At 42.0% G+C, this 16,864-nt stretch overlaps 1 protein-coding gene across 3 annotated transcripts; it reads left to right on the top strand.

Annotated features, from left to right (window-relative positions):
- Positions 1-335: 335 nt before the first annotated feature.
- Positions 336-16,223, top strand: LOC111979179 (serine/threonine-protein kinase 17A). Of its 3 annotated transcripts, none has more exons than XM_024009533.3 (7): positions 336-888; positions 11,925-12,137; positions 14,145-14,211; positions 14,484-14,610; positions 14,731-14,779; positions 14,889-15,062; positions 15,265-16,223. In XM_024009533.3, the coding sequence occupies exons 1-7, from the start codon at positions 719-721 to the stop codon at positions 15,581-15,583; spliced, it is 1,119 nt and encodes a 372-aa protein (XP_023865301.1). In that variant the 5' UTR covers positions 336-718; the 3' UTR covers positions 15,584-16,223. The 3 variants fall into 3 exon arrangements, with proteins under 3 accessions (XP_023865301.1, XP_023865300.1, XP_023865299.1); XM_024009532.3 differs by having other exon boundaries at positions 14,145-14,289; positions 14,892-15,062; XM_024009531.3 differs by having other exon boundaries at positions 337-888; positions 14,145-14,289; positions 15,265-16,221.
- The last annotated feature ends 641 nt before the right edge of the window (positions 16,224-16,864 follow it).

Below are 16,864 nucleotides of genomic sequence, written 5' to 3'. Positions count from 1 at the left end.
AAAGGATTGCCCCTTTAACTCTTCAACATTACCGAAGTGCGGTCTGGTGAAATCATAGCAATAGATAGAGAACTCTAGTGCCCAAAAGCTTGATTTACCACAGGAAGCACCATTGAGCACTTTCACCATTTTCAAGTAGTCAATTGGGTGGAACTTCCTATGGTTTGAGGAAGGATCACATGATTCCATCCGGGTCATCAGGAGGGATCAGCCAATTAATTATACTTGTGAGCAAACATTCCAACTGCAGGTGGCAGTAAATTGCCATCCGTGGCTTTATACCTGTTTAAACAGCACCCTGCAGGTGGCAGTATGGACCCTTTCAGTTTGTTTTCCAAATCATAGAAGTAGAAGAAGAAGAAAACGGACTACTTCAAAATGGAGAGCGCTGCCCATGCTCTCACAGACGCCTTAATAGAATAGATACAATGATGCGGTGTCTATCTAAGTTGATGGGTGCGATATATCAGTCACTGAGTTAAATTGACTTTTGCGAAGAACGTTATCAGAGCAGCCAGTCAAACAAGTGTCTATGCCTGACTGCATCACAACTGCGGATAACGTTCAAGAATCTCATTAGACACATAGTGGTTGACAAGAATAAAACATTCTAGTCCCCGTACTTGGAAGCTTCTCCAATACGCAAAAGAAAGGTAATTTTGTGTCATTCTCAACAACGCGTGTTTTCCTGAAAGAATATTCAACAAGTGAACCAATAATGATTCCACCACCCAGTCCACGGGTCACCGACACAAGAAGCTGCACAAGATGCCAGACCGAGACGAACCGAGGAGCCACTGCGCTTCTTCTGGACAACATCAAAACCCCAATCAGGACCGAGTCATTTAAGGAACTATACAACGTTATACCTGGCAAAGAACTAGGCAGGTGAGTTGAACATTGTAGGTAGTAGGTTAACCGGTTGGACCTTAAAAACATAGTAGGCCAACAAAAAAAAGCTATTCTCTACCTGGGTGTATAAATGCTCATGTTCCAACGTGGGATACTTTGTAGATCATAGTGCTTGGTTGTCCTTTTCAATCAATGTTCAATGTGGTAACCTCAGGCACCATCCATTGGATGTATGAATATGTTTTCAGTTATTTATCAAGGATGTGCATGTTGTTTTTAACATGCATTTGACATTGCACCAGATGGCAAACCAAATTCTCATCTGTAATCCCTGGTTTCAAAAGAAGACCGTCAGGATGGCAAATATATTTGTATTAAAGATACAGTAGATACCCAATGACCAGTCCCTTTCCCCAGCTGTGAGTGCAAGACTGGCAAGTGAGTCTAGCCTTTCACATACAAAACATAAAGAGAACTGAAGCAAGTTATAGTAAGTAGTGGCACAGGAGATTTGTCTATGCAAAAGTATGGACAAAAGCCTTTCATCTAACCTATTCCAAAACCATGGGCACTCATAGATAGGTATACTGTTATGTATTTATCATTTGTTCATTGTTTTATCTGGATATCTGAGACAAGGTATAGTAGCACAATATTTGCCCATGTGTAGGGTTGCACGTTTTGGGGAATATTCAGAGGTGGAATCTTTCCATGGGAATTAATATTAATACCACTTTAAATATATATGTTTTTTGCATTGGATATATTTACCATATCATATGGAGACAGATATATAAACATTTCACATTATCATAAGTATACATAATTGCAAATGATTAAATCCTTACAATAGAAATAAAAAAACTAGTTACGAATTGAACTTTTAATTAAATGAGTTGACTCTTCACATGGGATGATTTCACTGAACAACAAAAGAAAGGGAATATTGAATGATCCCCAATGATCCATCGCATCTCCCAAAAACGTTTTTAACATACATCTGTAAAATGATAGTCTAGAAACTAAAGCTTTGGTTGTCTTCCTCTCAGGCTTCCATGTCTTCTCCCTGGACCTCCTCAATGTCCACATCTTGAACATCAGACTTTGAGGCCTCATCTTCGCTGTCACTTTCCAACCTTGTTGAGGATGGCTCATTGGCAGGCTCAAAAAGCCTAAAATTTGCCCGGATGGCCACCAATTTTTCAACCCTTGTRTTGGTCGGCCTGTTGTGTGCTTTGGTGTGTGTGTTCCCAGACAAGGACCAGTTGCGCTCTGAGGCGGCTGATGTTGGTGGGATTTGGAGGATGATGGAGGCAACATTGGAAAGAGTCTCAGATCCACAAAGTCCCTTCCACCAGGTGGCCGATGAGATATGTTGGCACGACTGCCAATTTGCATCTCCATCCCAAAGCCCTTGCTTGGAAGTGTACTTTGCCAGACTGCCAAGAACCTTGCCCTCATCCAGGCCAAGGTGGTGAGACACAGTAGTGATGACACCATAGGCCTTGTTGATCTCTGCATCAGACAGGATGCTCTTGCCAGCATAGTTGGGGTCCCACATGTACGCTGYGGTGTGTATGGGCTTCAGGCAGAAATCTTCACGTTTTTTGATTTCAGAACTGCAGTTTCCTCTGCTTGGAGCAACATTGAAGTGGGCAGGGCAGTACTGATTTCTTCTCTTACATCTGCAAGAAGAGTCTGAACATCAGACATGATGGCATTGTCACCCTCAATCCGTGCAATGGCTACTGCGATAGGTTTCAGGAGTTTCAGGCTGCTTACCACTCTCCCAAAATACATCACCCAGGAGGATCCTCTTAATGGGGCTTTCCATATCGGCAGACTGTGATATGGCCATTTCTTGGAGAGACTCCTTCCCCTCCAGGAGACTGTCAAACATGATGACAACACCACCCCAATGGGTGTTGCTGGGCAGCTTCAACGTGGTGCTCTTATTCTTCTCACTTTGCTTGGTGAGGTAGATTGCTGCTATAACTTGATGAGCCTTCACATACCTAACCATTTCCTTGGCTCTCTTGTAGAGTGTATCCATTGTTTTGATGTCCTTGAGGAGCAAGTTCAATGCATGAGCAGCACAGCCAATGTGAGGGTAGGACTTCTTCCCTTTAGACCAAGCAGCCATCATGTTTGCAGCATTGTCTGTCACCAGTGCAAATACCTWMTGTGGTCCAAGGTCATTGATGACTGCCTTTAGCACATTTGCAATGTAGAGACCAGTGTGTCTATTGTCCCTTGTGTCTGTGCTCTTGTAGAATACTGGTTGAGGGGGGAAGATGTAGTTAATTATTCCTTGCCCACGAACATTCGACCACCCATCAGAGATGATTGCAATAGTCTGCTTTCTCAATGATTTGCTTGACCTTCACTTGAACTCTGTGGAACTCTGCATCCAGCAAATGAGTAGATAAAGCATGTCTGGTTGGAGGGGTGTATGCTGGGCGAAGAACATTCAGTAATCTCTTCCAATACACATTGCCTGTGAGCATCAGAGGTGAACCAGTTGCATACACAGCTCGAGCAAGACATTCATCAGCATTTCTCTGACTACGTTCCTCTATTGAGTAAAAAACAATGTCTGATTCCAGGAGGACCATGAGCTGTTGCTATTGATAAGATGTCTTTTCATCATAATTTTCACCTCGAATAGAAGTAGAGGGACTTACAGTGGGGAGAACAAGTATTTGATACACTGCCGATTTTGCAGGTTTTCCTACTTACAAAGCATGTAGAGGTCTGTAATTTTTATCATAGGTACACTTTCAACTATGAGAGACGGAATCTAAAACAAAAACCAGAAAATCACATTGTATGATTTTTAAGTACTTAATTTGCATTTTATTGCATGACATAAGTATTTGATACATCAGAAAAGCAGAAACTTAATATTTGGTACAGAAACCTTTGTTTGCAATTACAGAGATCATACGTTTCCTGTAGTTCTTGACTAGGTTTGCACACACTGCAGCAGGGATTTTGGCCACTCCTCCCTACAGATCTTCTCCAGATCCTTCAGGTTTCGGAGCTGTCGCTGGGCAATACGGACTTTCAGCTCCCTCCAAAGATTTTCTATTGGGTTCAGGTCTGGAGACTGGCTAGGCCACTCCAGGACCTTGAGATGCTTCTTACGGAGCCACTCCTTAGTTGCCATGGCTGTGTGCTTCGTGTCGTTGTCATGCTGGAAGACCCAGCCACGACCCATCTTCAATGCTCTTACTGAGGGAAGGAGGTTGTTGGCCAAGATCTCGCGATACATGGCCCCATCCATCCTCCCCTCAATACGTGCAGTCGTCCTGTCCCCTTTGCAGAAAAGCATCCCCAAAGAATTATGTTTCCACCTCCATGCTTTCACGCGTTGGGATGGTGTTCTTGGGGTTGTACTCATACTTCTTCTTCCTCCAAACACGGTGCGAGTGGAGTTAGACCAAAAAGCTCTATTTTTGCTTCATCAGACCACATGACCTTCTCCCATTCCTCCTCTGGATCATCCAGATGGTCATTGGCAAACTTCAGACAGGCCTGGACATGCACTGGCTTAAGCAGGGGACCTTGCGTGCGCTGCAGGATTTTAATCCATGACGGCGTAGTGTGTTACTAATGTTTTCTTTGAGACTGTGGTCCCAGCTCTCTTCAGGCATTGACCAGGTCCTGCCGTGTAGTTCTGGGCTGATCCCTCACCTTCCTCATGATCATTGATGCCCCACGAGGTGAAATTCTTGCATGGAGCCCCAGACCGAGGGTGATTGACCGTCATCTTGAACTTCTTCCATTTTCTAATAATTGCGCCAACAGTTGTTTCCTTCTCACCAAGCTGCTTGGCTATTTCCTGTAGCCCATCCCAGCCTTGTACAGGTCTTACAATTTATCCCTGATGTCCTTACACAGCTCTCTGGTCTTTGGCCATTGTGGAGAGGTTGGAGTCTGTTTGATTGAGTGTGTGACAGGTTCTTTTATACAGGTAACGAGTTCAAACAGGTGCAGTTAATACAGGTATATGAGTAGAGAACAGGGAGGCTTCTTAAAGAAAAACTAACAGGTCTGTGAGAGCCGGATTCTTACTGGTGGTAGGTGATCAAATACTTATGTCATGCAAATAAAAATGCAAATTAATTACTTAAAAATCATACAATGTGATTTTCTGGATTTTTGTTTTAATTCCGTCTCTCACAGGTTGAAGTTGTACCTATGATAAAAAATGACAGACCTCTACATGCTTTGTAAGTAGGAAAACCTGCAAAATCGGCAGTGTATCAAATACTTGTTCTCCCCACTGTATGTCAGAGGTTGTTTGTTGTGCGCGCTGAGGGAACTTTATGCACTTGGCCAGATGACTCTGCATCTTTGTTGCATTCTTCACATATGATTTTGCACATGTTCACAGCTTTTCCTTCTACATTAGTTGCAGTGAAATGTCTCCATACATCAGATAGTGCCCGTGGCATTTTCCTGTAAAGATTAGAAGAAAATAAATGGAAAAATTACACATACAATTCCATGTACAGATAAATAGTTAAGCAGTTTGATTAAACAACTACTTTGTAAGAWTTTTTTWWAAATGAAACATGTATGGAAACGGGTGAATTAACACTCAGTTAGCAGGCTCAAGCAAGCTAAACCCCACATCGTAGCAAAAACTAACTAGAAGAAATTAACAAGTTAAATGATTTAAACACACTTTGCTATAGGCTATATGTACTAGTTAACAAAAAATCATACATGTCATATATTCACCCCACCCAGTATTGTAATCAAAACTTACCAGAAAGCATGTAGTTCTTGGCTCAGACAGTGTAGTAGTGAGGGCTTAATAGCATCTCATTAGTGTAAGATCTTGAGAATCGGCTGTGATGGAAGAATGCACTGTGCATGCAGAGTGTTGCAATTCCATTGAATTGGGGATAGTTTAACCAAAATATGCCACAAAAGCTAGAATTGCCTTGCGTATCCCACCAAAAAAGGTTCACTGTTAAAAGCTAACGTTTTTGATGAATTTAAGCAAAATTCCCCAAATTCCCAGGCTTAACTTCCCATGGATAATTTCCAGAAAATGTCTGACCCTTTGCAACCCTACCCATGTGTAACTTGTTCAGTTGTAAACTAGTTGGCCAAGTCCAATACTACTGTAAGTGAATTCCCTTATGTGCACTATGCAGAAAATTGGTCTGCCATTTCGTGGTTGCTAAAATTCTAATAGTATGCCTAATTTCAGTTTGTGACAAAACAAGTAAGTGTAGTGTGGAGAATCATTATATCATCTAAACCTTTGTGGCATCTTTTCCATAACCAAAAATATATTATTTTCAGCTACACACAAGCCAAAGTATGTGGACACCCATTCAAATTAGTGGATTTGGCTATTTCAGCCACACCCGTTGCTGACAGGTGTATACAATTGAGCACACAGCCATGCAATCTCCATAGCCAAACATTGGCAGTAGAATGGCCTTACTGAGTGACTTTAACGTGGCACCATCATAGGATGCCACCTTTCCAACAAATGTCTGCCCTGCTAAAGCTGCCCTGGTCAACTGTTAGTGATGTTATTGTGAAGTGGAAAGGTCTAGGAGTAACAACCGGCTCAGCCGCGAAGTGGTAGGCCAAACAAGCTCACAGAACGGGACCACCGAGTGCTGAAGCGTGTAAAAAATCGTCTGTCCTCGGTTGCAACACTCACTACAGAGTTCCAAACTACCTCTGGAAGCAAYGTCAGCACAATAACTGTTTGCCGGGAGCTTCATGAAATGGGTTTCCATGGCCAAGCAGCCACACACAAGCCAAAGATCACCATGCGCAATACTAAGCATTACAATGACATTCTAGACGATTCTGTGCTTCCAACTTTGTGGCAACAGATCACATACTTTTGGTCATGTAGTGTATTTGAAGGTGTACAAAAGTAAAAGACACAAACAAAACTTAAATGTGAAGCATAGAAATAGCACACATATAAATAGATCTACCACCACTTTGACTAATCTCTCTCATTGAACACAAGTCTATCTCACATTTCCCTGATAAACTGTCTGAGATGTAGGTAATGTAGTTGGAGCCAGACCTCCTGAGGCTGCATGGTTATTCCTTTTTTACCTGGATATGTTGGGCAAACACACGGGTGACTTTTATAATTAGAGCTCTTCTGTGATCATTTTGATCAAAGTTGTCTATTAGGTAATAGCTAGCAGCAATTTCATTTTCATAAATTACAAGTCAAACAGACATTATGACTAGGGCCAGGAGTTTGGGGTCACTCTTTGAGGCACTGCTTTTACTGGTATTTCCAGCTTGATCTGCTAGGTTTGCTGCAGGTAGAAAATCCTAGGAAATGTTATTAATTGACAAGTAGTCTCCAATTAACMGTGGTGGAAAAAGTACCCAATTGTCCTACTTGAGTAAAAGTAAATATATCTTAATAGAAAATGACTCAAGTGAAAGTCACCCAGTAAAATTCTACTTGAGTAAAAGTATTTGGTTTTGAATATACTTAAGTATCAAAAGTAAAAATGTGATTCCATTTCAAATTCCTTATATTAAGCAAACCAGACAGCACAATTTTCTTGTTTTTTAAATGTACAGATAGCCAGGGGCACACCAATACTCAGACATATTTTACAAACGAAGCATTTGTGTTTAGTGAGTCTCCCAGATCAGAGGTAGTAGGGATGACCAGGGATGTTCTCTTGATAAGTGTGTGAATTGGACCATTTCTGTTCTGCTAAGCATTCAAAATGTAACGAGTACTTTTGGGTGTCAGGGGAAAATGTATGGAGTAAAAAGTACATTCTTTTCTTTAGGAATGTCAGCATTTGGAAAATGTATGGAGTAAAAAGTACATTMTTTTCTTTAGGAATGTAGTGAAGTAAAAGTTGTCAAATATAAATAGTAAAGTGCAGATACCCCAAAAACGTACTTAAATAAATAATACTTTAAAGTACAACTTAAGTACTTTACACCACTGCCTATCAATCAATGTCTGGTTGTGCGCATGTGTTAGGTGGGGGGATTGCATAAGCTAGGGGATGTGTAGCTCTGCGAATCTTAATTGCACAAAGCCTATCCTTTGGCAGGGAATACTATTTGTAGATCATTGATTCTACACCTCACTGCTCAATCTGATCCTCTCCAACGGACTTGTAGCTAAAAATTGGTAAATAACTGCCCATAAAAGGGGAGAGTTCATGAAACCAACTATAGAAATATATTGTAGCGAATTCGGGGGATAGCCCCGACCGAGACTCGAACCCGTATACAGCGACTATCKAGCAAACAGTTTTGAGGGAGTGTGCAGTTGGCATGCTGACTGCAGGAATGTCCACAAGAGCTGTAGCCTGAGAATTTTATGTTAATTTCTCTACCATAAGCCGACTCCAACATTGTTTTTAGAGAATTTGGCAGTACGTCCAACCGGCCTCGCAACCGCAGACCACGTGTAACCACGCCAGCCCAGGATCTCCACATCTGACTTCTTTACCTGCGGGATCATCTGAGACCAGCCACCAGGACAGCTGATGAAACTGTGGGTTTGCACAACCGAAGAATTTCTGCACAAACTGTCTCAGGGAAGCTCATCTGTGTGCTCATCGCCCTCACCAGTCTCGTAACCGACTAAAGTGGGCAAACTTCAATGGCCACTGGCACGCTGGAGAACTGTGTTCTTCACGGATGAATCCCAGTTTCAACTGTACCGGGCAGATGGCAGACAGTGTGTATGGCATCGTGTGGGTGGTTTTCTGAACAAAGTGCCCCATGGTGGCAGTGTGGTTGTGGTATGGGCAGGCCTAAGCTACAGACAACGAACACAATTGCATTTTATCGATGGCAATTTGAATGCAAAGATACTGTGACGAGATCCTGAGGCCCATTGTTGTGTCTTGAAAGGAGTGGGTCCACAGTCCTCAATCAACAGCCTGATCAACTTTATGTGAAGGAGATGTCACACTACATGAGGCAAATGGTGGTCACACCAAATACTGACTGGTTTTCTGATCCATGACCATACCTTTTTTAAGGTATCCGTGACCAACATATGCCTATCTCTATTCTCTTTCATTTGAAATCCAAAGATTAAACAAAAATAAACATAACATGCCAACAATTTCAAAGATTTTACTGAGTTACAGTTCATTAGGCCCTAGTGTACAATGTTATTGATCCTCAGTTTGCTCCTATCACAGCCATTMAAATCTGCAACTGTTGTAAAGTCACCATTGTTCTCGTGGTGAAATCTCTGAGTAGTTTCCTCCTTCTCTGGCAACTGAGTTAAGGATGCCTCTCTCTTTGGGTGTATTGATACACCATCCAAAGTGTAATTGAATAACTTCACCCAATGWCAGCTTTTGTTTTTCTGTTTTTTCCAATATGCGAGGCATTGGAAAACCTCCCTGTGTTTGAAATGTACTGCTTGACTGAGGGACCTTACAATTATCTGTATGTGTGGGGTACCGAGATGAGGTGGTCATTCATAAATCATGTTAAACACTATTGCACACCAAGTGAGGTCATGAACCGTATTATGTGACTTGTTAAGGATATTTTTACTCAACTTATTTAGGCTTGCCATAACAAAGGGGTTGAATACTTATTGACTCAAGACATTCAGCTTTTTCATTTTTTATTAATTTGTGAAAATGTCTGAACTTAATTACAATTTGACATTAGGGGGTATTGTGTGTGTGTGTAGGCCAATGACCAACAATCTAATCCATTTTTAATTCCGGCTGTAACATATGTGAAAAGGTGTTAATACTTTCTGAAAGGCTGTGTGTGTAAGTGGAGGCTCCTCAGGGGAGGACCCTCAGTGACTTTCAGAAATGTTTTAATAGTGAAACATTAGTTACATTTATACTAAATATATTCACTTCACCAAATAATAAATTAAAACACATTTTTGCAATGGTCTACAGTAGCCTCAACAGCACTCTCTGGGATAACACCATGGTGTAGCYGGAGGACAACTAGTTTCTGTCCTCCTCTGGGTACATTGACTRACTTCAATACAAAACCTACGAGGCTCGTGGTTCTCACCACCTTCCATAGACTTACACAAYAATTATGACAACTTCCGGAGGACATCCTCCAACCTATCAGAGCTCTTGCAGCATGAACTGACGTTGTCCACTCAATCAAATGATTAGAGAATGAAGCTAGTACTGAAGCATATGCTACAGCTAGCTAACACTGCAGTGCATACAATGTGGTGAGTAGTTGACTCAGACAATAGTTGATCAGATTAATTTCTTCAAAAATGGAGATGAGAGAGCTGTGTGTGTGCCAAGGTAAGCTTTTATTAATTTATTGCCACTGGGTTTCCTAAAGCATTAGTTCTAGTAGCTATGTTGACTATGATGTAGGCTGTGTGTAGCGGTTACCAGTTATGATATGAAAGTTTTGCTTTAGACCGCTGATGTGTTGTGCACTGTAGCAAAGAGGAGAGCGATCAAAGGCTGCTATGAACTGTGTTTGAATGTGATCAGGTGTGTATTCATTCCGCAGATTCTGTTACAACATTTCTGAAATGGAATGAAACTGAGATAAACATACTTGAATTTGACCAATAGAAACTCTTGTTTGCAACTGTTGGACGAATGATTACACCCTAGATCATCTAGATGCAGGCAAGACTGTGCAAGGTGATATTGAATGTGTCAATGTCTGTCAACTTGATTACTCAAATGTTCTCTCTACCTGTGCACCTTCGTTGTAAGCTTTCATTCATAGGCTAGGTTGTACCAACCTCATGATGGGTATAGGAAAAATGTGTGTATCACGTAGTAGCCTAAACCTATCAATGTTACATTGAGCTGGGTGAATGTAATATGAATGACAGTCATCCAATATGCTGTCATAGAAATAAGGCCTTGCTCATATTAAACACAGCTGGGTTTGTGTGTCCTCACAGGAAAATCAAGTTTTTGACTGCACTGGAACTTTTGAGATTCGCAAAGCTATGCCTCCCCTGACTTTGGCAATCCCCCTCGCCAAACACACACGCACAACCAGATTAAATGGAGACACCTGTTCCCTACTAAAGACATGAATGGGTTTATCAGCAGCAGCCAGGGTTAACAACGTCAGCCTGGGTTAAAGACTAAAGACACTCCGCTTTGAATAACYGGATTGAGGGATTGAGGCATGCATGGCACTACTCTGAACCTGCTACCATATTATTATGTATTGAGGTTATAGTATTGGGCATGGTTGATAGCGACTTCCTTGTCTGATACAGTCCTTGACKWGTTATATTTAACTAGGCAAGTCGGTTAAGAACAAATTATTATTTACAATGACTGCCTACCCCAGCTAAACCCGGACAACGCTGGTTCAATTGTGCACCGAGATATTGGACTTCCAATCATGGCCGGTTGTGATACAGCCTTGAATCGAACCAGGGTCTGTTGTGATGCTTCTAGCACTTAGAACAGTGCGTTAGACCGCTGCGCCACTCGGRAGCCCTAATGTGTAGGTCTATGTTTGAAGGCATAGTTTGCTGAATCTCACTGCATGTGAGGGTAGAGGTAGTCAATGGAACATCAAGCCCAGAGCCAAAACATGACCGCTAGCCAGCCAATAATACTGTATGAGGTCATTGATTAACACAGCATGGCTCTCTGTCTGGGCACTGAAGTGGGTCATTTAAAATCAATGGTTGGTAAGCTTGAAGGTCATCTTTGTTTACTAATGATTTTAATGAAGATGGAAATGCAGGGAGAAGGCATATTCAGTGACCAAGACAACAATTGMTGGCTGTTTCACCCTATTGCCCATTTCCCAATCATTTATTTTCACTCTACGGCTACCTGCATTCAGGTGTAAGGATTCTAGTAAAGGGAGGACAAAGCAGTGTGATGTAAATTACTATCTTGATTATCCACCAAGATGCGTAATCACCATCAACAATCACTATCGTATCACTGTAGTTGGCTTTCTCAAACGTATTCATTACTATTTAGTCACACTGTAGTCCTGTTTTTTAATCCTTATATCGTAGGGGGAAGTTTGATCATCATTAAGGCCTGTACTTCAATATTTTTAACRTGAAGTTCCCCATCTGTCTCCAGGGGAAAGTTTGCCATAGTGAAGAGGTGCATGGAGAAGAGCACAGGGACAGAGTATGCAGCCAAGTTCCTGAAGAAGAGAAGGAAGGGTCAGGACTGCAGAGTGGAGGTGCTCCATGAGATCGCTGTGCTGGAGCTCACCAACACTAGCCACAGAATGATCAACCTGCACCAAGTCTACGAGACCCTGACAGAGATGGTCCTGGTGCTCGAGTAGTAAGTATTACTACAAACAGCTGTTGTTTRTGTGTGTACACCTACATGAACACCTATTCACTGTTAACGTTGTCTGTGTGCGCACCTGCCGGCATGACATCTTCAAGCTCACTAGCGACGTCAAGCTCTAGGTCCGATCTCCTCCAGCTTTACTCTGCTAAGAAGAGCAGGTTGCAGAAAGTCGTCACTCGCATTTCTAACGATGAATACCACAATCCCCACTGCAGGGAATCGGCGAGTCAGTTGGAAAAACTGTGCAGTGAGTTGGAAAGACCACCGGTCTCCCTCTGCCTGAGTAGGAGGGTAATCCAGCTAACACTAACCCCTGCTGTAGCGTCTGTCACGCTTCGCTGACTAAAGTAGAGCAGGCTAGAGGGATGTCAGAACCCTGCTGCTCCTTACTACCATTGGGACCAGCTGCTCATCTACTAACTTTGCACTAGAGTGACTAGTTTTTTCTATTAGACTTATGACAACATTGTGTTGAAGGCATTCCAGACATTGAATAGTTTGATGGGTTATTGTTTTGTAACTTAAAAAAAAAATCTCCATATTAACAGGGAACTTTGCCTTGAACTTCCCTATCGAATAGAAAGTGCACGTTCAATGATGCCGTATCTGTTCACTGGCCCATGGTGGCACTCCAATGACTAATTCATGACCAGTCAAATCAATGAATGCACAAATCTAAGGGGAGATATTTGAAATACTCATGAGAATTGAATACCATCAGACATGGAATTGTGGCTAAATAGGATAAATATCAGGATGAGTGTACTGTGAGTTGTTTTGGGGCTGCTGTATGTGTTTTCTGTGCTTCAGATGATTGTCAACTGAGTAGGTCAATGGCAGTACTCACTCTGAGATATTTATAGTTCTGACCAGATTACATTTTGTTTGTGTTGTATTCATGTTTTAATCTTCTCTTTTGAAGGTGCCCAGTGAGTGAAAGCTTGGCTCTCTGCCCTATTGAGTGGTCTGTCAGTATGAGAAAAACAGAAATGCTCTGAGAAAGGGTAATTGTGAGTTGAGATCTCATACTATTTGGCTTGGTCAGAGACTTCTACATTACAATAAATAATGGGGCATTTTCCACTTTGGTAGGAAATGGAGCGGAACTGCTGTTTTTGTTTGGTATTGATAATTATCTATGATCTGAATGGGGCTAGAGGTGTCATTTGCAAATGACACTTGGTTGTTTTTGTAGATATTCTGGGGGCATAGCAGTCAGATAAATGAGGAAGTGGGCAGGTTGGGATAGCRGAGCTCTATTCAGGCACCAAGGGGCTGCAGAGGGAGGGAGCGACCCAGAGCGGAGTGGGATCTCTTTAGTTCTGTCAGATGACACATGAGGAGCTGGAGGGTGGCTGCTGTGCAAATGGGAATTAATCACCTTGGCTGCCTGGACCAGAGGAAAAACACACACCTCTCTGCGAACACGCATCAACCGCAGTACACACAGTCACGCTTGTGTGCATGCACTGACCTCTATACGCCTACATACGCGTGTGCACACACACACACACCTACCTCACTACTCATACGCCACCCTCAATTTTAATTCCGTTGAGGCTCTTTTTCTGTCCTTGGAACTAGTAAACAAATGAGAAATTCAACCGCTTTGAACTGGGATACCAGAGTGAAAATCAGGTCACTGGCTGAGCTCTGTTTGTCTCACTGGAGTTGGAGACCAAATACTGGTCATCCTCTCACATGGCATACTGTCTATAAACCGGGGCAAAGAGGACAACTAAGGACACTGTTTTGTCTAAATTTGAAATTTGTTCCTCATTAATTTCGGAAACACTGTTTTGAGTGTTTTATTTTACTTAGACCATATTGTTGAATGAACTCTATTCTTCAGTTTGAATTATGGATCGCTGAATAGGTGTTGATTATGTAGAGAGACTGTTAGTATCCTGTTCGTCCTTTCCACTAGTGTCCTCAGGGACATTTTCCATCATTCCAATAAACCACTCTCACTCGGCTGTGTGTCTGTGTCCATAGTGTGGCGGGAGGGGAGATCTTTAACCATTGTGTTGCCGAGAGAGACGAGGCCTTCACCCAGGAGGAGGTAAAATGGTTAATGAGACAGATCCTGGAGGGTGTGGCCTTCCTACACAGGAACAACATTGTTCACCTGGACCTCAAGGTGCATAGTATGAGGCTGTATTTGTGACATCTGACTGATTTTTGTTCTCCATTTAGCATTATGTTTAAACATTTTGGAAAGAAAGGTCAGATTAAACGGTTTTCCATAACATCATGACAGAATGAACAGAGGAAACGCTGAACGATTCAATGGTCCTCATCCACTGTACCATTGAATGGTCTTGTCCCTCTCAGCCTCAGAATATCCTGCTGACCAGTGCCTGTCCTCTGGGGGATATAAAGATAGTGGACTTTGGCCTTTCCAGAAGGCTGTGTCAGAACCAGGAGTTCAGGGAGATCATGGGCACACCAGAGTATGTCGGTGAGTGAAAACCCCTTTTGATTGTTTTTATTGAACTTACAAATACATTGACTCAAAAACAACTTGGATGATCACACGTCTTACTTAAGCAAAAATATTCACTGTTTATCTTGTTTGCAGCCCCAGAGATTCTAAATTATGAACCAATCAGCACAGCAACTGACATGTGGTAAGATGAGTAAAATCTCAACCTATATGTTTGTGACTTAGCGATGACGGAGGTTCCATTTCTTTCAGTGGCAACAGATAATTTAGTATGCTATGTCTTGCGAACCAAGGAGCATAGGGGTGTTGGCCTACATGATGTTGACGGGGACTTCACCATTTCTTGGAGAAGACAAGCAGGAGACTTTCCTCAACATCTCCCAGATCAACATTGACTACACAGAGAATGAACTCCAGGACCTCTCAGCCATCCACTTCATCCAGTCACTCCTCATCAAAGAGCCCAAGTGAGATTTCATCCCAAACCAATATTGTTATTATTCACAAATTATTCGTTTTAGCGATTTTGGTAGTTCCTAGGTAGATGTTCCACCTCAATTGAAGACCTTGTTAAAAGCATAACAGTGAATTTCATACTCTTGATTTTATTGAAAATGTAACAGAAAACAACGTGGGATACTGATCCATCCCTCTCTATCCTGTATAAAGGTCTCGTGCCACTGCTGAAGAGTGCCTGAGGCATCATTGGCTCCAGGAGCAAGCCCAGAAGAAGACGGAAGAGAATATCACCAGTGAGATCTGCCAACAGGAACACGCCAAGCCTGCCCCCCCTTCCTCATATTCCTCATCATCCTCAGAGGAGGAAGGTCCTGTGGTAGAGGAGCTGATGGTAGTAGCAGCCTACACCATAGGTCCGTGCCGGCCAACGGTGCCAAACCCAGAGACTCTGTTTCCGGATGCGAAGGCCGTCTCCAAGCGGTTCACGTTCGAGGAGCCACTCTGCTCCCTACAGAAGACCATCTTCTGATAGAAGGGTAGGCCTATAAGCACTAACCAACTGTTAATGGGATCTTTACTGATTGATTGTAAATTGTTTACCACACACCACACCGTCTCCACTCACAAGCCAAACTTTGTCTCTGTCTGCATCACATTTTTATTAATTTTAATACAGTTTTAATGAACTACTGATGTTTTGTTTGGTGCCATTCGGTCAATGTCGTTCATGTTCTGCTTGTTTACCATTCTTTTCCTAATATTCATGCAGTATGTTCAGCTTTCATGAGTACAATTGTTCATCATTTAATCTATATCACTGATTATTTCCATGTCTTACATATTTCATTTTCACTGTGAATAAATAGTAATGTCCTAATTAATCAATCATACATCATAGTGCAATAGAACACTACGGGAGACATTTTCTGGTCGCACAGATTCTGTATAGTACAACTGGAACCATTGACTAAATTATTTTATTTTTTTTCAAAGTGCCGGCTATAAAGATATGATGGCTTTGTACTAAGCAATTACATTGTTAATTTGCTCTTTACAGTACCTTCATTCTCCTAAGGCATGTACATTTTRCTCAGGACAGCACTGTTTATAATGAATATGCATGACATGTAATGCATAAATGGCACTTATTTCCTTGTACAATGTATGTAAATGTCTTAAGGATGTACAAAGCATCAATAAACATTGGTCAAAGCAATTATATTTCTGTGGTGATTTTAAACCAGGAGGCATCTTGTGTATGCCCTTTGTCAAAACAAGGTCCTGAAAGAATGCATGTCAAAGTGCTTTAAAAAAATATATGTTTAACTATGGCTACAAGTCTGACTGACATGAGACGGACGAGTGCAGCAGTTATACCTTCATCGCACTAGTTCTGGTGAGCAGATCAGGAAGACCAGTTTGGCTGTGTCAAGTCCTGTCTTATCTGACAGTGGTGTGGTCTGCGCTGACCCTCTACAGCACTGCCTGTTAAATTCCGCCTAGCGCTGCCAGGGAGAAGACAAAGGTACTGTATGCATTAAATTGTATTGGGTCAAACGACCTTCATGTACTTTGAAGGTCAGTGTGGACTTTCATTCTATGTATCAATCAATTTCCTCTGTCTTTCTATAGAATAATATTGACGTATACCTGCCTAAGTGTTTGGGGTCTAACAGAGGATGTGTAGAGGTAGCCACTAGAATTTTGATCTGCAGCATGAATATCTATAGCAAACAGTGATGGATAACGGCGATGCTGCTAGTTGGCTCCCATGTWGGAGGAATGACCCCCAGAGAGCAGTAAAGTTCCA

Source organism: Salvelinus sp. IW2-2015, linkage group LG19 (genome assembly GCF_002910315.2).
Source record: "Salvelinus sp. IW2-2015 linkage group LG19, ASM291031v2, whole genome shotgun sequence".
NCBI lineage: Eukaryota > Metazoa > Chordata > Actinopteri > Salmoniformes > Salmonidae > Salvelinus > Salvelinus sp. IW2-2015.
The sequence above is the reverse complement of the archived record's forward strand: the minus strand, read 5'-3'. Positions and strand labels throughout refer to the sequence as shown.

Bases quoted from the DNA above. Each gene is read 5' to 3' on its own strand.
- LOC111979179 (XM_024009531.3), top strand. From the start codon at position 719: ATGATTCCACCACCCAGTCCACGGGTCACCGACACAAGAAGCTGCACA. The intron at 889-11,924 runs GTGAGTTGAACA...ATCTGTCTCCAG, and splicing joins CCTGGCAAAGAACTAGGCAG to GGGAAAGTTTGCCATAGTGA. The intron at 12,138-14,144 runs GTAAGTATTACT...CTGTGTCCATAG, and splicing joins ATGGTCCTGGTGCTCGAGTA to TGTGGCGGGAGGGGAGATCT.